Source organism: Epithele typhae (assembly GCF_022376455.1).
Source record: "Epithele typhae strain CBS 203.58 chromosome Unknown BXZ73scaffold_68, whole genome shotgun sequence".
Classification (NCBI taxonomy): domain Eukaryota; kingdom Fungi; phylum Basidiomycota; class Agaricomycetes; order Polyporales; family Epitheliaceae; genus Epithele; species Epithele typhae.
In genome coordinates, this window is record NW_025954259.1 from 11,711 (window position 1) to 35,235 (window position 23,525).

The following is a 23,525-nucleotide window of genomic DNA, read 5'->3' on the forward strand; positions in this document are numbered from 1 at the left end:
TTGCCTCGACGGTCCACGTCTGCTAGTATTCCGAATCCCGCCGGACTTTGCTACTGCTACATACAACGCGGCCAGTATCTGCGTATGGGCCGAGACTCAAAGCCTTGTCTCAGCAGGTGAGGGAGGGGAGTACTGGAGGGATCGAAACGAGACGATCAGCGAGAACATGCGTTGCGCCGTGCGCCGTGCCTGGAGCTCGAGTCTGTTCACCGGGACTACTGTATGTATGTGTACTATTGTGTCGTGCGTGATGGGGTTTCCTTGTAAAGTAGTAGTTAGTGAGAGCTGTACGAGCGTGATCCGCATTATAGAGCACGCGCAGGCAGAGGGGGTAAATTAGGATAGGAGTGCAGGGAGTGTGCGTGTGGGGTCGTGTGGGGTCGTAATAAAACGCAATTCCGGGCCATGAGAGCAGTCGCGTCTTTAACCAACGGACAGTGCTCTATACGAGACGAACGGGTCAATTAGCCACTGACGTACGCACACCAAGCCCCCGGACCCACATACCTCAGTTCTGTGACGGGTCCCCTAAGATGACCAACACCTCGTCCACCTGATCCGTCGGGCGCAGCTCAAAGAGAACGCTCTCGCGCCTAGGGTACCAGTCGACGTTGACCATCGTGTCACCGTCGGCGCCCAGCCGATGCCGTCGCTCTTTGACCGCATGCTCGTAGCGCCAGCTCCCGTTCGGGTCGTCCGCCGTGAGCCACTGCGTGCTCTTGTACATCTTCCGCCCGATCGCGCTGAGGACATCGCGCACCGTGAGCGGCGCTCTGTCCTCGCGCCGGACGGTGCAGGCGAACGTCGGCCCGCCTTGCTCGTCTGCGCTCCGCGTCGCCAAGGTCCACAGCGGGTTGAACATCAGCTTGAGCTCAGAACGCTCGTGGCTGGTGAACGCGGGTGCGTCGAGTGGAAGTCCGGCGGGAGGCTCCTTGCAGGTGCGGAGGTCCCAGGTGTGGTAGTCGGCGAAGTAGCGCAGGAGGTCGACGAGCACGGGCCCGACGTCGTCCCCAGCCTTGAACTCGGGATCGTCGGGTGACGTCGGCGGCATCCTATACCACCCCGCGAAGAGGGAGTTGGTGGAATCGGGGGACCCGGACGACCGGTGCCCGCTGCGGACGCTCGTCGGCGTGCCCGCGCCCTCAGCGTTCGTGGGCGAGCTCCAGCGCGCAGCTGCGTCGGGGCGGGGGATGCGCGGGGGGATATTGGATTGGTCGTGGGCAGTGGCAGGGACGTGGGATGCGCGGGGGTGATGGTGAGGGCTGAGAGCACAGCTGCGAGCCCGACGCCGGGGCGGGAACGAGCACCAGCGTCCTCGGTGCCCAGGGGAGCGGGGGCGGTGACTTGCGCGGAGAGGGCTGAGGGAATGGCGGGGAGAGGGCGGGACCGCACGGCGGGGCCACATTCTTGATCGTGAGCGGGTGCAAAGGCATGGCTCGGGGCGCGGGGAGTGGCGTTGCCCAAGACGGGTCCTCGGAAGTCATGGCTGTGCGAGAGGGATGCGGCGTGCAGGGCGGGGAGCGCAGAAGGCGCGAGGGTGGGAGTGACATCCGGGAGGTCGACCGCGCGGAGGAGCGGTGGATGGAAAGGCGGAGCGTAGGGGGAAGGGGGAGGGTGTTTGGATCAACCGCGGGTGGAGCCGGTGGGTACTCCTCGGTCTGGTTGGAGAAGCGAACGTATGCGTTGCTGCTCGCGCGCTGGCGACCACCGTGCGACGTGACGTCCGAGGAATTGACCGACGGACGCGCGTTGAAAAATGGTGCGGGTTGTAGGACATAGCGCACGGTCCTGGCGCGCAGGCGCAGAGAGTAAATACGAAGAGAAAGTGGGTGTGGAGAATGAAACGGGTGGTGACTCCCCCCCAGCCACTCCGCCTTATACGAGGGCGCGGTCCCGCGACTTCCTCTCTTGACATGACGGTTAATTGGTGTTGGTTCCTAGTGTCCGGTGTACGCCTCATCCGAGCACTACCAGTATGCTTAGTCATGTATACTACGTTCCACGCATTGTACAGTACTATGCCGCCGTATCGTCCTAGATCGATATCCAATCTATCATCCTATCCACCATCGTCGTCCTATCCGACACCCTGTCCGTCATCCGGCGTCCTTCGCCTCTACGCTCTCTTCGTCCACTGCTCGATTCTTCACAATTGGAACATGTGCCGCGGAGACCTCGCACACGTACCGACCCCTTGGGAACAGAACGACTGTGTGGGACAGGGCACAAGTACCTGAAACGCGACCGGAGCAGGTAGATTTAGACGCACTGCTCACGACAACCGGATGGGGATTGTCTTGCGAACCGAGAAGGTTCACTGCGGGCACGGGCGGCTGGCACCAGGAGGCTCGGAGGACGGGACTTCCCGACATGCAGCGCTCGCTCCGAGCGCCAGGCCTGAAGGGTGTCTCGTCTGATAACGCGACCCATCCACCTACTCGGGTCCCCTGTGCGCGTCGAGGGCCCACGTACAAAGGGACGCAAAACACTGGCTGTTGGCAGTGAGAGGGAAATGCACAGACATGTAATATGGTTGCTTATCAATGACGGCATGCCCGACAAACGAATACAGAAACCAGGTGGAGCGCACGCACCACCGCCTACCATGGGCGGTGTGAAATCGAAATCAATCCCGTCTCCTATCGCAGCTGGAGTCCATGGCCGACGAGTGGCAGCCCCGCACAGCTATCTAATCCTAATAACATGTGACGGTTCGACCTCGCGCATCTCAATTTCCCGAGGATGAGCGCGGAGGACCAGACTCTGGGGTCGCCATGCTATTCCAGGCAGAGGACAGGACAAGCGTTTCCCTACGCACGGCGGGGACACTTGTTCTGGCCCCTCCATAGCAACCAACGTCTTCAAAATCACGAAGACGAAGTTCCGACAAGCGACGAAACTGCTAGATACACTCACATCGACATTTCGGAGAGGGCATGTGCTCCCGTCGTCCCCTGGGAAAGACCGATGTAACAAGTTGCGTTCAGCGGGCTTGGGGTTCGCACAGCGCGAATTGGATGGATCTGCAAAGGAGCCCACGGGCAATCAGTTACGAAAGCCTTCATTGCGGAACGTCCACGCCCATTCGGGGCTTTCTCGCGTAAACCCGGAGACAGAGGCTATAGGTTCGCGCGAGAAGGATCACCGCAGCAGTGCCTTCGACTCGATTTCCGAACGACGTCGATGCCGCGGCGCCTGACGCACGCAGTACGCAGGCAGCCTCTCGCACTCGACCCCCGCGCAAAAGAAGCAATACGTTGCACAAGACGGACCTCGCGCCCGCCGACGAGCCACGATAGACGCGGCACCCAACAGCGCCCCCGTCCCCGCCGCCGAACCCGACGCATGAGATCGCGCGGTGCTCTCGCGATCTGGCCCCCACGTACACACAAACATCGCCCAGATTCCGTGCCGCCGCGCTCCCAACTGAGACGTCGGCGCAGCGGAGAGTTCGGGCGGGGGAAAGGGGCCTCGGCGCGAGAGTGGAGATGGGCGCACGAACCTTCGAAGACCATCGTCCGCCCGTCTGGGGCTGGAGGAGTCATCCTCTGGCGCGACCAAAACAGTCGTCGTGAGGCCGGGATCCAGGGTCCGTCGTGCAAGGTTGAGTTCTGTCGCGCGGGCTGGGGAATGATGACGATGCGCGATGTCTCGTCACGACTCACCGGAGGCCCCTTCTGTTCGCGTCGTCGATCCTATCATGCGAGGTGCATGTGTCACCGCGTATTCGGGCTTGAGGTGGCCGCGCTCGGGCGCTGAAATTCGGTATATGCGCGCTGGCGAACTGCACAGGAATATCTCGCAAGGATCCTCTCCAGAGCCCAGGCCCGACGGAGTGACCTCCTGATATGACGGCAGCCGCAGCAAGACTGAATCGGAAAGAGTGAGCCAGCATGAGCGTCGGCGGCTTTGGCGGTAGGGTCCTTCAACACGAGGAGATGGCGTGGACTTTGTACTTTGGCCATGGAATGGACCGGAGCCCTGGGGCGGGTTGGATGGAGGAGGCAAGGTCAGACGCGCGTTGCGCGTCAGCGTGGTGCCGGACTAGCGCCATACTAGCGCCGGTTGTCGCTCTCGGCGTCTCCGAACGACCGGCACGGATTTACGGAACCAATCAGCAGGCGAAGACATGATGAAGAGACCAAACCAATAGACTGACACCTCGTTCGAGGGTTCATGTATTTTCAAAAATATTTTCAGGGAACATGTTGAAGTCGGGAGGGCGGTATGGTCGATCGACCACGGACTCTCGTTCCCCCGCGACGTCGTCACCTGTTTGCACGTATTTCCGCCGTACGTGTATGCGCCCGCGCCCCGATGGCCACCTCAGTCCTCGACTACGAGACTGAGGTGAGCTTACCGTGTACTCTCAAAGTTGATCCCGGGTCTCGAGCTGATCTGTGTGTACCAGACGTACATATTCAATAGAACACCCGACTTAAGACTGGTTATTGAGCTCTCAGCTCTCTCCGCGGCGTGCACTCGGCTGCATCGACATTTGATCAAACGTTGAGCGAGGTTTAGCGAGGCCACGCGAATTTTCAGCTCGGCGCTGGTCTCGAACACACGGTTTTTTCGGCGCGTGAAACACTCTGTAGTGGAACGGGCGAGATGCGGGTGCTGAAAATCCTGCTGAGGTCCACCTCCCCGGGGCTGCAGTGAGCCTCGAAGAGCCGGGGAATATCGACCGCCAGGCCCGTCGATCGCCCATCGCCCGCCCATCTCACACCCATTCGCAGCTACGCGCGACGCACGATGCGTTCCGCCCTCCTCCACGCTCCTCCGCGCGACGCGGAGCCCCTGGCCGACGCGAGCGGACCAAGCACGCGCGCGCAGTGGCGGCGGCCCGGCACGGTGGTAGCCAAACTCTGGAATTTCGACAAGAACAATGCACGATCTCCGCAGCGGCGGCGGGCGTACCGTCGCATCCGGACTCCGGAATCCGAACGCCGCGTCGATCAGGCCCCGCGCGCGTGCGCAGCGGCTGTGGTGCTCTGTGGTGGAGGTGCGACATGCCGCGGGGACGGAGCACGGAGAGCGGCCCTGCGCGCGCGGGAACGCGGCGAGGCGGGCGATTTCAGGCTTCCAGCCCCCAGCTCTCCAGCCCAGCGCGGGCCCGATCAGCAGTGCTTCTAGCAGCTCGCGCGGCCTCGAATTGCGGTCGACGATGTCTGAGATTGAGATTGGCGAAGACACGGATCAATTTGGCGCGTCGACGGGGTTCGTGCTTGAGGCTCGACGAACTGTGTGCGCACCCGCGCTCGCACGCGCGACTCCGTCACCCGTCGCGCTTCTCCGCCCTGGGATGTGCTGTGCGAGCGCTGGGCGGCGCCGCGTGGCTACGGTCCGCCGGCGAGGAGCGATGCAAACCAGGGATTGATGTGGCCACAGGCAGGAACAAGAGGTGCGCTGGCGGTGGGTCCATCCGTTTGGCGCCTAGATGTTGTGTTTTGCGCCGCCGCCACCCTCAGTGGACGATTCTGAGACCTTATGGGACCCGCGACGACAGCATGATCTGAGGAGAACAAGGGGCAAGCGGTGCACACATCATTGCAATGCATGAGGAGATCGCATACGAACATGGTTTCATTGAAAAGACTGCATTCCCGCTTAAGAGGGACAGGTCTCACTTCTCGTCCGCGTAAGTATGTGTAAGGGTAAAGTCCAGAGGACGGTTCGGCGCTGGCCGATGGGACAAAGGGTTTCGAAGTGAAGGGAGGAGTGGGGCAAGTCGGAGAGGTGGTGTGTATGTGCTGTATCCTGTGATGCATGGGGGTGGAGATGTGGGTGATGTCGTGCGGGGCATACGTAACATGTACGATACCAGTCCAAGGTGAGAAGAGTAATCCAGGGTGAGAGGAGAGGAGAGAAAGTCCGATGACAAGGGGAGAGATTCTAGATGCTACAGCAAGGACGATGTGGTGAGGAACAGAGTGATGAAAGGAACCAGGAGAGGCGAGATGAGGAGAGGAAGAAGGGGAAAACAGCGAAGAAGTGAATGATAAGAGGGTCAGGGGATGAAGGGAATCGATAGCGACAGTGAGGTGAGCGGAAGATGGCGGCACAGATGGATAGCATGGACGACAGGAGATGTGCAAGACATAGCGATAAGATATACACGGGCTTCTACGGTGGATCGTCGAGGGTTTCGTGCAGCGGATGAGGTCGTGATGGGGGACGATGAGGAGATGGGAGAGTGGCATGGACGGTCCAATGAGTGTAGAGTACATCCATCACTATAAGTATTGCAATATGATTATATCGCTGAGCGACATTAGGCTGGAGAGAGCGCATCGTCAATGAGGAGCGAGACGATGAACATGGTCTAGTGTAGACGCACCTAGAACTGGTCTCCTAGCACGACGGCGAACTCCCCCGGCACGGTGGTCTCCCGCAGTCCCAAGAAGAAGTACACATTCGTCTTCACGAAGTCCGCGTAGGTTATCGGCCCTTCGGCGCCGCCGGCGCGACGGCGGTTCGCCGCGCGCACGGTAGACGGTTCCTCCGCGCCGACATGGGGTGTGCCCGCCAGCTTCTCGCCGATCCCGCGCAGAACGTCCGCGACAGTGAGAGGATTGCCATTGTGGGAGGCCTTGCAGGTCGCGATGAATCGCTCGTCCGGGGAGTCGGCATTGAACACCACCTGACACTTGGTGAGCCCAGCTGCGAAGGCGGTTTGGCGGAAGCGATCATCGCGTAGGAAGGCCGCAGTAGGGCGATGACGAACATTCCATCGGGGAGCAGGGAAGGAAGCGAGGATCCTGGCGATGGATTCGGGTGGAACGGCGACGGGAGCGGGAGCGGGCGTGACGGGGACGGCGGGCGGAGGGACAGCCGGCGCTGCGACGACGGACACGGGGGCGGGGACAGGCGCAGGCGCAGGCGCCGTCCCGTGGGACGCAGCCTGGGGGTGGCGGGTGTCGGGGTGGAGGGTGTGGAACTGGCGGGGGAAGATTCGGAGCTCGCGGCGGGGGCGGGGACACGGGTCGCAGATGCAGCAGTGGGCCTCACGGTGGCGGGGACAAGCGTACGCGCGGGCTTGAGGGCGTGTGTGCCGACCTCGGGGGACGTGAGCGGAGTGCCGTACACAGACGCGCCGGTCCCGTCGGAGCGGCTATCGGTGCCTCCACTCCAGCCGGATGCGTACGACGTCCCGGACAGGGGGCGGGTGTTCGGGGGAGCGTCGGGGACGTGGCCGATTGGAACGCCGAGGTGGGAGGCGGGGACGGACGCCGGCGGGGCTGGAGGGATGGGCAACGGGCGCGAGGCGGATGGCGGCGGAGGGACCGAAGCAGGCGACGGACGCACATGCTTAATTTGGGGCCGCGTGTGCGGGGGAGGAATTGGAGGGGGCGCGTGAGAGATAGTGCATGATGACGACGGTGGGAGACCAGGAGACGGCGACGGCGGGAGGGCAGACGGCGACGACGAGAGGGCGGACGGAGGTGGGGGAACGGACGGAGGTGGGGGAAGGGTGGACGGAGGTGAGGCAGCAGGCTGAGGCAGTGGAGGGATTATCAGCCGCGAGGAGCGGACGATCGATGGCTTCTGGCCCACCGTCGGGCCGGAGGGCGTGGACGCCGCGGGAGAGCGCACGCCGTTCGATCCGCACCGGCCGTCCGCTGTGCCTTCGTCTGCACGAGCGAGGGGCAGGGAAGTTCTGGCAACGGCCTGCGCGGATGTCGTCACACCGAACGTGGTCGTCTGCCTTCTCCCGATCGAGTCCAGGGGCCGTCCAGCAATATTGGGCCGGGCGTCCTCGCCTGTGCGCGCGCTGAGAGGTCCCGCGCGCGCGACGTCGGTCGTGGGCTCGCCATGCGAGACCCCGCGAGAACCATCGGTACAGGAGCGCCGCTGTGGCTGGCCCGCTTCCGAGACTCTTGGAGGGGGAGAAGGAGGGGCAGGTGTGGGCGGTTTCATGGGAGGGTGTGGCGAACTTCGAAGCAGAGGAATGCGAGGAGAGGATGAAGGGAGAATGAGAGAGCGATTGGAGTCGAGAGGGAGCGCGGCTGAGCAGGACGCACCTCTTATATGCCGCCACCCGTGCATATGTGCTTCTCAAGGAAGCCGGCGGATTTGGAAGGAGGGCGAGGCTCGATGCGCGAGTTTGCGCAATGGACGCGACTCCGGCGCGCGCTGAGGGCGCTTTTGGACGTGCAGACTCGACATGGCCAGATTCCGCCGCATGAAGAGGTCCGCGAGGAGTGCGCAGAGATGAGGAAGGAGCGGGGGCACGGAAAGTAGGCGAGAGTGCCGTGGCGGAAGTCGGAGTCAGGATTGGGAGGACGACGCGCGAGCAAAACTCCTTTCGGGGTGTCCGGCGTCTGTACACCTTGCCTCCGTCCACATCATCGCTCCGTCCTCGCCCAGCATCTCGGGCTCTCGCTCTCCCTCCCCTTCCCTGATTCTTACCTCGCCAGTCACTTCTGCACTGGCGCGATACGCCTTTGCTTTGGCACTACCAGCACTCACCGGACTCCTCTCTCCTCCCTCGGACGATCTCATATGAAACCTGCGCGGGATATTGGCTCGCGTATGTGTGTATTGAATCGCGTTCTCCCCCCGTCACTAATGCAACCTCCCTACTAGCCATTTTGTTCTCGTCTTGTATCATTCCTGTGCCTACACCGCCTCGGTGGTCCAAACACAAATCACACTTCGTATCCTCTCCCATTGTCGCGACATTGGAAGCTGCGTGCAATGTCGCAAGAGACCTCGGTGACGGCGAGATCCCAACATGAGTGAGCATTCAGCCACCCATATTTTGCGTATGCCTGGGTGCGATCTGCACTTCACAACTCCGGGGTCCACTCTACCCGTCTGCGCGTCGGCAACTCGCGCGCGAGGCCGTGGCTCAGCGTCGAGGTTAGAGTCATCCTCAAGGCTCGACACCACACTGCAAAGCTGGGGGAGAGAGCGGACGACGCGCACGGGCGAGCGAGCGGTGAACGCGACCACTCCTGAATTGGGGTCCCGTCCGCCGAGGGCAGCGCGTGGTCCCTCGCCACCTGCTGCTCGACCGCGTTCTTCCAACGGTCCGACGGAGGCTTTACCCCGGAGCGCTCGCGACGTGATCGTTTCCAACGAGCGAGCGTGCAGACGGATGCGGTAGGCGGGCGCAAGGGCATAGGCGGACGGATGGGGGAGCACGGAGACGGGGGAGATGACGTGCCGGCGTGTCGCGCGGACGCCAGATTCCGCACCACGGTCGTGCGTCTGACGCGCGAGTTCGAGGATAGCTCGCGCGAGTCCGGTGCGTAACCGACGTGCCGGCGTGTTGCGCAGATTCCGCGCCACGGTCGTGCGTCTGAAATGAGAACGCGAGGCGCGCGAGTGCGGTGCATTTGAGCTTCCCCCCCGCTGGTCGGCGAGCCGCCGCGGGGACGTCGCGTGTCGACACAACCCACCCTGCTTCGTCGCGGTCGAGTCCCAGCCCTCGCGCGTTGGTGTCGACCACGGCGACGTCGAGCGCGAGCTGGTTCATAGCCGGTGGCGTATCGCAGTGGCCTGCTTCCTGCTTCCTCCGGAGTCCACCCGCGCTGAGAGACGCGCGCGGGCCAGTCGGTCGGCCGGTCTGTCGTTCCCGTCCTTCCAAACCCGCTGCTGCCTGGGCAAGTGCTTCGTCGCGAGGAGGCCTGCACCCCGCGGCTCCGGCGCGTCAGGAGGAGCACTTCGGAGCCTGCGGGCGTGTCCGCGGAGAGTGGTACAAGCCAAATGGCAAAAGCGTATCGGCCGGCCGCAGGGGTCGCGCACAGCTGATCTGCCCAGTGCCGCTCGCTTCGGCGAGGACGCGTGGTAGGCGACGTTCGTCGTGGTCGCGTTCACACTTCGAGCGAGGAGCTGTCCGAGTGGAACAGACATCGCAGGCGGCGGGGGATGAGGACTGCTGCGGTAAACCCTGCCGGGCGGGTCCTGACAACCTTTCAGACTTTTGAAATGCGAGGCACCGACAAGCCCTCGAGCGAAGCCGAGAGACGTACCCGAAGGACGCCAGGAACGTGCCCCGCAGAAGGCCGGAGACGTCTCCACCGTGCGGGAGGCGCTGGGGTCGTGGCTCGGTCGATAAGCATCCCTCGTCGTCCCGGAGGCGGTCGGCTTGGCGCTCAGTCGTTCCGATTCCCTGTGAGAAGGCGATGTCGGGACTTGGCGGCTAGATTACACGAGCGCAGCGTCCGCCAGTCAACTTTCGGCGGTCACCTCCCGTGCCCTGTCGAGAGGGAGGCTTCGGTCTCGCCTCTATGAGCGCACAGGCTGTGAGCGGGCTGACCGCGTGGAGGAGTCTGGGAGGACGCCAGTACGGATCACCCACTTGAATCGCACTCGGAGTCTCCTGGGTCGAAGTCTTCGCGTCGCCGGCAGGTTGCAAGCAGGATCGCGCGCACAGCGGGGCAGCGTCCGACACGAGCGGAGCAGCTGCTCGCCGCCGCCCGCGCGGCCCGAGCACGCGAACCGAAGCCTAGAAGGCTCGCGGGAGGGCGGGGAACAATGCATACCCTCGGCGGTGGGGCGGGCGGAGCCGGTGTGATCGACCCCGCACGCGTGCGCTCCCCCAGCAGCGGCCACGTGCGGGTCCCTGTGGTGCGCGGCCGGGGGCGGCGGCGATGCGTAGAGAATGAAGAGCGGTTTAGATCTCGTTCGCGCGGCCTTCGACTCCGTGATCAGGGGCGGCACGCACAATCCCCTCGTCCGGTGACTCTCGGTCATCCAGATGGATCAAGTTTGCACTCTGTGGGATTGAACGGTTCAGCTGTTAGTCGAAGGACGCGTGCGCAGCCCAGCAGGGATGGGGCAGATCTAAAAACACTCTTCGTATATAGTTTGGTGGTGGCGGGGCAAGGAATGGAGAAAGTGAGAGAAGAAGAGATAGAATTTGGGACCAGAGAGCCTAGATCTTACACTAGTGGACACATATGTATGAGACATGATTCAGATTCTTGTGGTCACGGAACAACAAACGGAGAACAAGGCGTCAAAGTTGACAACCACGCCACAGCTGGAACATATACAATATCAGTGACACTGCTAGAATACAAACATAGAGTGGCTCTGCCGACGAATCACAATGTCGAGGTGGCGCAGGGAAGAGTATATGTAGTTGAATACACAGTAAAGGATGACCGTATCTAACACGTGATAGCGGAGACGTGTGTAAGGTCGTAGACGACGAAAAATGGAGAGTATACACAACGGGGAACAACTCGAACCTATGGATACACAGAGGGAAACAATACAGTCCGATGTTGAACGGACATGGTGACAATGGTCTGGGGAGAGGACATCGGTCAAAAAGGAGCTCAACGCGGCGACGACTGTGGTGCAGACATACCTAGACGGGCCTACGCCTGCCTCCCAGCACCACCGCGAACTCCCGCGACGCTCCGGTCTCCTTCAGACCCCAGAAGAAGCACCGGGAGCCGCCCAGGAGGTCCGCGTACGTCGCCTCGCCGTCACCCTACGCGCAAGGTTGCTCTGCTCCGGGCGTGCTCCAATCGGCTCGTCCTCGACGAACCAGTCGCACCCCTCCGCGAGCTTGTACGCGATGCAGTTGAGGACATCCGCGATGGTGGAGGCCTGCGCCAGACGACGTGCAATGGGCGAAGAACTCCGTGTTCGAGCCTTCGTTGAAGATGATCTTGCACCGCGAGAAGCCGGTGGCGAATGCTTGTGCTTCGCAGCGCGGATCGCGGAGGAGGTCGTGCGGGAGGGCTTCGCGCAGGTCCCACCTGAAAGGCCGGGGGAGAGAGGCGAGGAACGGGGTGATGGAGTTGTACGGAGCAGCGAGGGTGGCCGTGGATGTGGCGGTGTGTGTCACCGTCGTTGAAGTCGAGGTCGACGGGGTGGTGGATGGGGCCCGATAGAATCGAACGCGCGCGCGGGGAGGTGGAGGTGCGGGCAGCTGGCCTTGCGCGTCGGATCCGGGGGACGTCGCAGGGGTGGTATACGCGGACGCTCCTTCGCTGCTCGGGCTGAAAGAGAACGAGGTGCTAGACGACCGGTGGCTGCTCGCGAGGCTACCGCGGGGTGTGCCATCGTTGACGCGGACATCCGACCGAGACGAGAGGGGTGGGGATGGAAGGCTCGACGGCGGAGTGGACGGCCATGGAGGGAGCGATAAACGCGACAACGGCGGCGGCGGGTGGGCAGTGGAGGTGGGCGATTCCCAGGTCGATGTCGGAACGCCGAGAGCACGGGCCGTGGCGACGTCTTCTCTGGCGCTCTCGCGCGAGCTGAGAGTATGGCGCGGAGCCGCGCTCTCGTCTGCACTCGCCGCGGGACGGTCTTGCGCGAGGCGTGCGCGGTGTTCTTGCCCATGGAGGATGCGAGAGGTGTGCTCCAGGCCGTTCGTCCCACCAGCAGACCCTACGCGGAGGGCCTGCAGACCGAGAGCGAGGCGAGCGACGTCATTGTCGTGCCCGCCGGGCGCGGCCTGCGACCGGGGGCCGCCGCTTCCGCCCGTGCGCGAGACCTGTGAATGGCCATGCGCGGACGCAGAATTGGATGTGTGAGACATGGGTCGAGGTGAAAAGGAGGGGAGGAGGTGTGAGAGGGAGGATAGCGACGAGTGAAGGTGGGGATGGGCAGGACGGCGGAGGCCTGGTGGAACAGAGGTCGTCGAGTGGACGAGGGGCCGGAGTTGGGTTGGCTGAGGAAATGGCAGAGCGCGACGCACATATTATACATATTCTGCTGTCGGTTTGTGTGTGTACCAATGGGCAGCCCTACCCGACCCATTTGGACGAGGAGGAGTGGGGGCATGCTCATCCACGGCGTTGAAGAGACTCCCGCGAGCGCTGTGGGCGGCGTCTAGACTGTAGTCTCTGCATGGTCGTTGGAATTTTCTGTGAAATTCTGGGAATTTTTGAAGCAGAGGATGGATGGGAGGAGGTTAGAATGTGGGGGAGAAGAGGTTGTGGCGGAGGAAGAGAGCAGGGAGCGCCGGACCGAGAGCTGCGCGACGTCTAGGCGCTGCTCGCAACTCTCCTCTTGCCCTCTCGCTCCTTTCTGCGTTCCCGTCTGTCTGTCTACACGCCCATCGCCCACGCACGTTCATGTCTGCTTTGGCTCACTCTAGGTTAGCCACCTATGCCGGCTTCTTACACCCTCATGCTAGAACATCACTGCTGACAACGCCAAGTTGCAGGCAACAGCAAGTCCTTGCGCCCTATCATTCCTCCCCTTGGATCTAATTGTCCCATGAAGCGTTCTGACCTTCGATCGTTGATGTCAAAGTCGACGTTGGCATTGTAGACAGGCCAGTCTGCGTCAGTGACGATTGGTCACGGCCAGGCCGTTGTACAAGTGGTGAGTAGTTCGCTCAAGTTTTCATGCGCAAATCCTCCCCTGGTCCGGAATTCTCTGCACGATCATGTTGTAAATGCATGTGGTAGTAGTCTCCGGATTATAACGTTCCATCATAATATAGGAGTGGCTTTGCCTGCATGCGTTTCCCTCAGCGACGACTACAGCTGCTCTCCAAGAAGATCCACTTTCTCGTGTGTTGTGTTAGAGGGGAGGGCGTCATCATTTCCTTCGGGCATAAGTGCACCCGTCCTTCGTCCATCCGGCCGGGTCGGTGTGCGCGCACATCGACGGGGTGTAAACCCAGAGATTCGAGCGCGACGAGTCAGCTCGCGCGCTCAGGCGGTGTACAAACGCGGGTTTCTTACGCCAGCCAGCCAGTGGTCTGGAGGACCCGTTTGGACGAGCGGCGGCGGGGCAGTCCGGCGACCGATGTGGGTGTGCGCACTCGGCGCTGCTCGCGACGCTGTTGAAGACAATAAGACTTGGCCGGGCCGCGACCCGCCGCAGCGCCTTGGTTGTGAAGCACTTGCTAGAACTCCAACCGTGGCTACCACCGCTCGCTCAGGAGGAAGAATGTGGAAATTCGCTCTACGTCGTTGCGCTCGCCCGGGTGGCTTCGATTGGGAGGACGCACCTAGGAGGTGTTTCAGGATTTATCAGCAGTCGGAATCTGTTCGAGGGCCACGCATGTGGGCTTTCGAGCCCGACTTTGCACATACCTAACAGAGTGAGAGAGTGTGCAGTCGAGCTTTGATTCCGAGACTCGACAAAGTGTCGCGATCAGGACATTCCACAATGTCCACGTCAGTAGCGGCCGCGTGCGCATCTGGGTCGACTTCATCAGCGAGAGCGTTGTCCCCACCTTCATGCGCACCGTCATGGCGCAGGAGCCCGCAAAGCAGGCGGAGAGCCTCCAGGAGTTCTACAACGCGCTCCGAACGCTCATGGCGCAGGTCAAGGGCCCGTACTTTGCTGGCGAAGAGTTCACGCTTGCCGGTGTCGCTATCGCGCCGTGGATCGTGCGCGACTATATACTCAGGGACAACCGAGGGTACGACCGGTCGGCGGTCGGCGGCGGGTTGAAGGAGTACGCCGAGAGGATCGAGTCGCGGGACAGCCTCAAGAAGACGAGCACCGTATGTGATGACCCTCCTTTCGCGTGTGCTGGGCTGCTTACATGAAGGTGTTGTCGCAGGAGAAGGACAAGTACACGAAGATAAGTATACGGGCCGCACATGCGCAACTAAGCGACGAGCGAGGCAGCGAAGGCTATCAGAGCAGCGGCGCGCCGCGCGCCGCACTTACTGGAGACAGCAATGTACTATTGCATAGGATATCAATGTCGTATATATTATTTTCATACATGATACGGCGGTGAGCTGCACGTACTTGATCCCGAGTCAAAAGGGACGGCAATACCATGACAACACTCACAATACTACCATCCTCTGCTTAAGTACGATGTCCTCGTCATGGTATTCAGCCACATCCGTGTAAATACATGGCGCCGCGTGCTATGAGCAACGAGTAGGCGGATGTCCGCCGCGATGAGGGCTTGTCTCACGCACCACCACCCATTGTGCAGCACTGGAGCGCTCTCCGTCAGCCGTAGGAACGAGATTCAGTCCCTCGTCTCGTCCACACCTTGGTCCCCGGTCTGTAGAATAGACGGACAGACCCTGACGGTGCAGCGGGAAGAGGCCCTTGGTCATGTTCTCCCGGGCTGCCACGGGCTCCAGACCGGTGTTCTTGCTGTGCATTCGCGCTGATTACAGTGAGACAGAAGCCGCCGCCCGCGAAGCTTTGTCGGGCTTCTTGTCCACGTCAGCGAGGATTGTGGTCTGAAAGCGTTTCTTTGGACGCTTCCAGACCAGTGGACTCGGTGCAAGGGCAGCATTATGGAGGAGGGATGGGAAGAGGGTCGTCCATACTGACGTGGACATTGTGGAATGTCCTGATCGCGACACTTTGTCGAGTCTCGGAATCAAAGCTCGACTGCACACTCTCTCACTCTGTTAGGTATGTGCAAAGTCGGGCTCGAAAGCCCACATGCGTGGCCCTCGAACAGATTCCGACTGCTGATAAATCCTGAAACACCTCCTAGGTGCGTCCTCCCAATCGAAGCCACCCGGGCGAGCGCAACGACGTAGAGCGAATTTCCACATTCTTCCTCCTGAGCGAGCGGTGGTAGCCACGGTTGGAGTTCTAGCAAGTGCTTCACAACCAAGGCGCTGCGGCGGGTCGCGGCCCGGCCAAGTCTTATTGTCTTCAACAGCGTCGCGAGCAGCGCCGAGTGCGCACACCCACATCGGTCGCCGGACTGCCCCGCCGCCGCTCGTCCAAACGGGTCCTCCAGACCACTGGCTGGCTGGCGTAAGAAACCCGCGTTTGTACACCGCCTGAGCGCGCGAGCTGACTCGTCGCGCTCGAATCTCTGGGTTTACACCCCGTCGATGTGCGCGCACACCGACCCGGCCGGATGGACGAAGGACGGGTGCACTTATGCCCGAAGGAAATGATGACGCCCTCCCCTCTAACACAACACACGAGAAAGTGGATCTTCTTGGAGAGCAGCTGTAGTCGTCGCTGAGGGAAACGCATGCAGGCAAAGCCACTCCTATATTATGATGGAACGTTATAATCCGGAGACTACTACCACATGCATTTACAACATGATCGTGCAGAGAATTCCGGACCAGGGGAGGATTTGCGCATGAAAACTTGAGCGAACTACTCACCACTTGTACAACGGCCTGGCCGTGACCAATCGTCACTGACGCAGACTGGCCTGTCTACAATGCCAACGTCGACTTTGACATCAACGATCGAAGGTCAGAACGCTTCATGGGACAATTAGATCCAAGGGGAGGAATGATAGGGCGCAAGGACTTGCTGTTGCCTGCAACTTGGCGTTGTCAGCAGTGATGTTCTAGCATGAGGGTGTAAGAAGCCGGCATAGGTGGCTAACCTAGAGTGAGCCAAAGCAGACATGAACGTGCGTGGGCGATGGGCGTGTAGACAGACAGACGGGAACGCAGAAAGGAGCGAGAGGGCAAGAGGAGAGTTGCGAGCAGCGCCTAGACGTCGCGCAGCTCTCGGTCCGGCGCTCCCTGCTCTCTTCCTCCGCCACAACCTCTTCTCCCCCACATTCTAACCTCCTCCCATCCATCCTCTGCTTCAAAAATTCCCAGAATTTCACAGAAAATTCCAACGACCATGCAGAGACTACAGTCTAGACGCCGCCCACAGCGCTCGCGGGAGTCTCTTCAACGCCGTGGATGAGCATGCCCCCACTCCTCCTCGTCCAAATGGGTCGGGTAGGGCTGCCCATTGGTACACACACAAACCGACAGCAGAATATGTATAATATGTGCGTCGCGCTCTGCCATTTCCTCAGCCAACCCAACTCCGGCCCCTCGTCCACTCGACGACCTCTGTTCCACCAGGCCTCCGCCGTCCTGCCCATCCCCACCTTCACTCGTCGCTATCCTCCCTCTCACACCTCCTCCCCTCCTTTTCACCTCGACCCATGTCTCACACATCCAATTCTGCGTCCGCGCATGGCCATTCACAGGTCTCGCGCACGGGCGGAAGCGGCGGCCCCCGGTCGCAGGCCGCGCCCGGCGGGCACGACAATGACGTCGCTCGCCTCGCTCTCGGTCTGCAGGCCCTCCGCGTAGGGTCTGCTGGTGGGACGAACGGCCTGGAGCACACCTCTCGCATCCTCCATGGGCAAGAACACCGCGCACGCCTCGCGCAAGACCGTCCCGCGGCGAGTGCAGACGAGAGCGCGGCTCCGCGCCATACTCTCAGCTCGCGCGAGAGCGCCAGAGAAGACGTCGCCACGGCCCGTGCTCTCGGCGTTCCGACATCGACCTGGGAATCGCCCACCTCCACTGCCCACCCGCCGCCGCCGTTGTCGCGTTTATCGCTCCCTCCATGGCCGTCCACTCCGCCGTCGAGCCTTCCATCCCCACCCCTCTCGTCTCGGTCGGATGTCCGCGTCAACGATGGCACACCCCGCGGTAGCCTCGCGAGCAGCCACCGGTCGTCTAGCACCTCGTTCTCTTTCAGCCCGAGCAGCGAAGGAGCGTCCGCGTATACCACCCCTGCGACGTCCCCCGGATCCGACGCGCAAGGCCAGCTGCCCGCACCTCCACCTCCCCGCGCGCGCGTTCGATTCTATCGGGCCCCATCCACCACCCCGTCGACCTCGACTTCAACGACGGTGACACACACCGCCACATCCACGGCCACCCTCGCTGCTCCGTACAACTCCATCACCCCGTTCCTCGCCTCTCTCCCCCGGCCTTTCAGGTGGGACCTGCGCGAAGCCCTCCCGCACGACCTCCTCCGCGATCCGCGCTGCGAAGCACAAGCATTCGCCACCGGCTTCTCGCGGTGCAAGATCATCTTCAACGAAGGCTCGAACACGGAGTTCTTCGCCCATTGCACGTCGTCTGGGCGCAGGCCTCCCACCATCGCGGATGTCCTCAACTGCATCGCGTACAAGCTCGCGGAGGGGTGCGACTGGTTCGTCGAGGACGAGCCGATTGGAGCACGCCCGGAGCAGAGCAACCTTGCGCGTAGGGGTGACGGCGAGGCGACGTACGCGGACCTCCTGGGCGGCTCCCGGTGCTTCTTCTGGGGTCTGAAGGAGACCGGAGCGTCGCGGGAGTTCGCGGTGGTGCTGGGAGGCAGGCGTAGGCCCGTCTAGGTATGTCTGCACCACAGTCGTCGCCGCGTTGAGCTCCTTTTTGACCGATGTCCTCTCCCCAGACCATTGTCACCACATCCCCCTCTGTGTATCCATAGGTTCGAGTTGTTCCTCGTCGTGTATACTCTCCACTTTTGGACGTCTATGACCTTCCACACGTCTCCGCCATCACGCGTTAGATACGGCCGTCCTCACTGAACCTCACTGTGTATCCAACTACATATACCCCTCCCTGCGCCACCTGGACATTGTGCTTCGTCGGCAGAGTCGCTCTGTGTCTGTATTCTGGCAGTGTCTATGATATTGTATGCGTTCTAGCTGTGGCGTGGTTGTCAACTTTGACGCCTTGTTCTCTGTTTGTTGTTCCGTGACCACAAGACTCTGAATCATGTCTCATACATATGTGTCCACTAGTGTAAGATCTAGGCTCTCTGGTCTCAAATCCTATCTCTTCTTCTCTCGCTGGCTCCATTCCTTGCCCCGCCACGACCAACTCTGTATACGAAGAGTGTTTTTGGTGCTCACCTCTCTGCCCAATCTCTGCCGGGCTGCGCACACGTCCTTCGACCAACAGCTGATCCTCTCCTTCGCCAATCTCGCAGAGCGCAAACTTGATCCATCTGGATGACGGCGAGCCACCGTGATCGCTATCACGGAGTCGAAGGCCGCACGAACGAGATCCGAACCGCTCTCCATTCTCCAGTGCCCGCCCCGGCCGCGTACCACAGGGACCCACACGTGGCCGGGACCACTGCAGGCGGAGCGCACGCGTGCGGGGTCGATCACACCGGCTCCGCCCGCCCCACCGCCGAGGGTATGCATTGTTCCCCGCCCTCCCGCGAGCCTTTTAGGCTTCGGTTCGCGTGCTCGGACCGGGGCGGCGAGCGGCTGCTCCGCCGTGCGCGCGATCCTGCTTGCAACCTGCCAACGACGCGAAGACTTCGACCCTCGAGACTCCGAGTGCGATTCAGGTGGGTGGTCCGTATCGCACATGTCCTCCCCGACTCCTCCACCCGGTCAGCCCGCTCACAGCCTGTGCGCTCATAGAGGCGAGACCGAAGCCGAGTCCATCCCTCCGTCGCCAGCGCACGGGAGGTGTCCGCCGAAAGTTGACTGGCGGACGCTGCGCGAGTGTAATCTAGCCGCCCAGTCCCGACGTTGCCTTCTCACAGGGAATCGGAACGATATCTGGGCGCCGAACCGACTGCCTCCGGGACGACGAGGGATGTCGATGCTTATCGACCGAGCTCCGATCCCAGCGCCTCCCGCACGGTGGAGACGTCTCCGGCCTTCTGCAGAGCACGTTCCTGGCGTCCTTCGAGTATGCCTCCCAGCTTCGTTCGAGCCTTCGAGGGCATGGCGGTGCCTCACATTTCAAAAGTCTGAAAGGCTGTCGGGACCCGCCCGGCAAGGCTACCGCAGCAGTCCCCGTCCCCCGCCGCCTGCGATGTCTGTTCCAGGACAGCCCCTCGCTCGAAGTGTGAACGCGACCACGACGAACGTCGTCCACCACGCGAACGAAGCCGAAGCGAGCGGCACTGGGCAGATCAGCTGTGCGCGGCCATACGCTTTTGCCATTTGGCTTGTACTCTCGGCGGACACGCCCGCAGGCTCCGAAGTGCCCGGACAGACGCGGAGCCGCGGGGTGCAGGCCTCAGCTCGCGACGCAGCACTTGCCCAGGCAGCAGCGGGTTTGGAAGGACGGGAACGACAGACCGGTAGGTGTGGAACCGGCCGACTGACCGCGCGCGTCTCTCAGCGCGGGTGGACTCCGGAGGAAGCAGGAAGCAGGCCACTGCGATACGCCACCGGCTATGAACCAGCTCGCGCTCGGCGTCGCCATGGTCGACACCAACGCGCGAGGGCCACGACGAAGCAGACTGGGTTCTGTCGACGCGCGACGTCCCCGCGGTAGCTCGCCGACCAGAGGCGGGGGAGGGCTGAAACGCACCGTACTCGCGCGCCTCGCGTTCTGACTTCAGACGCACGGCCGTGGCGCGGAATCTGCGCAACACGCCGGCACGTCGTCTCCTCCGTCTCCGCGCTCCCCCATCCGTCCGCCTCTGCCCTCGCGCCCTCGCGCTCGCCTGCCGCATCCGTCTGCACGCTCGCTCGGTGGAAACGATCACGTCGCGCGCGCTCCGGGGTAAAGCCTCCGTCGGACCGTTGGGCGGACGCGGTTGAGCAGCAGGTGGCGCTGCCCTCCGCGAACGGAACCCAAGTTCAGGAGTGGTCGCGTTCACCGCTCGCTCGCCCGTGCGCGTCGTCCGCTCTCTCCCCCAGCCTTGCGATGCGGTGTCGAGCCTCGAGAAGGACCCAGCGATGCCGAGCCACGGTCTTGAGCGCAAGGTGCCGACACGCAGACAGGCGTAGTGCACCACAGTGCGGATCGCACCCAGACATACGCAAGATATGGGTGGCTGAATGCTCACTCATGTTGGAATCTCGCTGTTACCGAGGTCTCTTGCGACATTGCACACAGCTTCCAATGCCGCGACAATGGGAGTGAATACGAAGTGTGATTTGGGTCTGGCCAACCGAGGCGGTGTAGGCACAGGAATGGTACAAGACGAGCACAGAATGGCTAGTAGGGAGGGTACATGAGAGACGGGGGAGAACGCGATTCAATATACACATACGCGAGCCAATATCCTGCGCTGAGTTCATGAGATCGTCCAGGGGAGGGGTGACGAGTCGGGTGAGTGCTGGTATTGCCAACGCGAACGCATTTCGAGCCAGTGGAGAAGTGGTGGGCGGTGTAAGAACGAGGGAAGGAGAGCGAGGTTGGGTGCGAGTGCCCGAGATGCTGGGCGAGGACGGAGCGATGATGTGGACGGAGGCAAGGTGTATAGACGCCGGGCACGCCGAAAGGAGTTTTGCTCGCGGAGTCGCGCGTCGTCTTCCCAATCCCGACTCTGACTCCCGCCACAGCACTCTCGCCCACTTTCCGTGCCCTCGCTCCTTCCTCATCTCTGCGCACTCCTCGCGGACCTCTTCATCCGGCGGAATGTGGCCATGTCGAGTCTGCACGTCCAAAAGCGCCCTCAGCGCGCGCCGGAGTCGCGTCCATTGCGCAAACTCGCGCATCGAGCCTCGCCCTCCTTCCAAATCCGCCGGCTTCCTTGAGAAGCACATATGCACGGGTGGCGGCATATAAGAGGTGCGTCCTGCTCAGCCGCGCTCCCTCTCGACTCCAATCGCTCTCTCATTCTCCCTTCATCCTCTCCTCGCATTCCTCTGCTTCGAAGTTCGCCACACCCTCCCATGAAACCGCCCACACCTGCCCCTCCTTCTCCCCCTCCAAGAGACTCCGAAGCGGGCCGGCCACAGCGGCGCCCCTGCACCGATGGCTCTCGTGGGGTCTCGCATGACGAGCCCACGACCGACGTCGCGCGCGCGGGACCTCTCAGCGCGCGCGCAGGGGAGGACGCCCGGCCCAGTGCTGGACGGCCCCTGGACTCGATCGGGAGAAGGCAGACGACCACGTTCGGTGTGACGACATCCGCGCAGGCCGTTGCCAGAACTTCCCAGCCCCTCGCTCGTGCAGACGAAGGCACAGCGGACAGCCGGCGCGGATCCAACGGCGTGCGCTCTCCCGCGTCGTCCACGCCCTCCGGCCCGACGATGGGGCAGAAGCCATCGATCGTCCGCTCCTCGCGACTGATAATCCCTCCGCTGCCTCAGCCTGCTGCCTCGCCTCCGTCCACCCTTCCCCCACCTCCGTCCCTTCCCCCACCGCCGTCTGCCCTCTCGCCGTCGCCGCCTTCTGGCTTCCCAACGTTGTCATCATGCACAATCTCCCACGCGCCCCCTCCAATTCCTCCCCCGCACACGCGGCCCCAAATCAAGCATGCGCGTTTGTCGCCTGCTTCGGTCCCTCCGCCGCCATCCGCCTCGCGCCCGCTGCCCATCCCTCCGGCTCCGCCGGCGTCGGTCCCCGCCTCCCACCTCGGCGTTCCAATCAGCCACGTCCCCGACGCTCCCCCGAACACTCGCCCCCTGTCCGGGACGTCGTACGCATCCAGCTGGAGTGGAGGCACCGGTACCAGCTCCGACGGGACCGGCGCGTCTGTATACGGCACTCCGCTCACGTCCCCCGAGGTCGGCACCCACGCCCTCAAGCCCGCGCGCACGCTTGTCCCCGCCACCGTGAGGCCCACTGCTGCATCTGCGACCCATGTCCCCGCCCCCGCCGCGAGCTCCGGATCTTCCCCCGCCAGTTCCACACCCTCCACCCCGACACCCGCCACCCCCAGGCCTGCGTCCCACGGGACGGCCCCTGCGCCGACGCCTGTCCCCGCCCCCGTGTCCGTCGTCGCAGCGCCGGCTGTCCCTCCGCCCGCCGTCCCAGTCACGCCCGCTCCCGCTCCCGCCGCTCCCTCCGCTCCCGCCGCCGCCGCCGTTCCACCCGAACCCATAGCCAGGATCCTCGCTGCTTTCCCCGCTCCCCGATGGAACGTTCGTCATTGCCCTACCCCGGCCTTCCTACGCGACGATCTCTTCCGCCAAACCGCCTTCGCGGCTGGGCTCACCAAGTGTCGGGTGGTGTTCAATGCCGACTCCCCGGACGAGCGATTCCTCGCGACCTGCAAGGCCTCCCACGATGGCAATCCCCTCACTGTCGCGGACGTTCTGCGCGGGATCGGCGAGAAGCTGGCGGGCACACCCCATGTCGGCGCGGAGGAACCGTCTGCCGTGTGCGCGGCGAACCGCCGTCGCGCCAGCGGCGCCGAAGGGCCGATAACCTACGTGGACTTCGTGAAGACGACTGCGTACTTCTTCTTGGGACTGCGGGAGACCAACGTGCCGGGGGAGTTCGCCGTCGTGCTAGGAGAGCAGTTCTAGGTGCGTCTACACTAGACCACGTTTATCGTCTCGCTCCTCGTTGACGATGCGCTCTCTCCAGCCTAATGTTGCTCAGCGGTGTAATCTTATTGCAATACGTATAGTGATAGATATACTCTACACTCATTGGACCGTCCGTGCCACTCTCCCATCTCCTCATCGTCCCCCATCACGACCTCATCCGCTGCACGAAACCCTCGATGATCCACCGTAGAAGCCCGTGCATATCTTATCGCTATGTTTTGCATATCTTCTGTCGTCCATGCTATCCATCTTGTGCCACCATCTTCCGCTCATTTCACTGTCGCTATCGATTCATCTTTATCCCCGAACCCTCTTATCATTCGTTTATTCGTCGCTGCTTTCCCCTTCTTCCTCCTCTCCTCATCTCGCCTCCCCTGATTCCTTTCATCACTCTGTTCCTCACCACATCGTCCTCGCTGTAGCATCTAGAATCTCTCCCCTTGTTATCGGACTTTCTCTCCTCTCCTCTCACCCTGGATTACTCTTCTCACCTCGGACTGGTATCCTACATGTTATGTATACCCCGCACGACATCACCCACGTCTCCACCCCCATGCATTACAGGATACAGCACATACTCACCACTTGGTCCCCTTCACACACCACCTCTCCGACTTGTCCCTCTCCCCCTTCCTTC

At 62.2% G+C, this 23,525-nt stretch overlaps 6 protein-coding genes across 6 annotated transcripts; 3 read left to right on the top strand and 3 right to left on the bottom strand.

Annotated features, from left to right (window-relative positions):
• Positions 1–508: 508 nt before the first annotated feature.
• Positions 509–1,484, bottom strand: BXZ73DRAFT_80860 (uncharacterized protein; the record flags this gene model as incomplete). Its single annotated transcript, XM_048023363.1, has 2 exons — positions 509–1,173; positions 1,235–1,484. The coding sequence occupies 2 exons, from the start codon at positions 1,482–1,484 to the stop codon at positions 509–511; spliced, it is 915 nt and encodes a 304-aa protein (XP_047873512.1).
• A 4,856-nt stretch (positions 1,485–6,340) lies between these two features.
• Positions 6,341–7,920, bottom strand: BXZ73DRAFT_105577 (uncharacterized protein; the record flags this gene model as incomplete). Its single annotated transcript, XM_048016312.1, has 2 exons — positions 6,341–6,940; positions 7,012–7,920. The coding sequence occupies 2 exons, from the start codon at positions 7,918–7,920 to the stop codon at positions 6,341–6,343; spliced, it is 1,509 nt and encodes a 502-aa protein (XP_047873513.1).
• A 3,406-nt stretch (positions 7,921–11,326) lies between these two features.
• BXZ73DRAFT_105578 (uncharacterized protein) lies at positions 11,327–12,511 on the bottom strand (the record flags this gene model as incomplete). Its single annotated transcript, XM_048016313.1, has 2 exons — positions 11,327–11,452; positions 11,510–12,511. The coding sequence occupies 2 exons, from the start codon at positions 12,509–12,511 to the stop codon at positions 11,327–11,329; spliced, it is 1,128 nt and encodes a 375-aa protein (XP_047873514.1).
• Positions 12,512–14,123: 1,612 nt separating this feature from the next.
• BXZ73DRAFT_14824 (glutathione S-transferase) lies at positions 14,124–14,438 on the top strand (the record flags this gene model as incomplete). Its single annotated transcript, XM_048017502.1, has 1 exon — positions 14,124–14,438. A coding segment is annotated over one exon (315 nt), but the record flags the coding sequence as incomplete, so codon positions are not given.
• Positions 14,439–16,831: 2,393 nt separating this feature from the next.
• On the top strand, positions 16,832–18,019 carry BXZ73DRAFT_80864 (uncharacterized protein; the record flags this gene model as incomplete). Its single annotated transcript, XM_048023364.1, has 1 exon — positions 16,832–18,019. The coding sequence occupies one exon, from the start codon at positions 16,832–16,834 to the stop codon at positions 18,017–18,019; it is 1,188 nt and encodes a 395-aa protein (XP_047873516.1).
• Positions 18,020–21,283: 3,264 nt separating this feature from the next.
• On the top strand, positions 21,284–22,864 carry BXZ73DRAFT_105580 (uncharacterized protein; the record flags this gene model as incomplete). Its single annotated transcript, XM_048016314.1, has 1 exon — positions 21,284–22,864. The coding sequence occupies one exon, from the start codon at positions 21,284–21,286 to the stop codon at positions 22,862–22,864; it is 1,581 nt and encodes a 526-aa protein (XP_047873517.1).
• Positions 22,865–23,525: the final 661 nt, after the last annotated feature.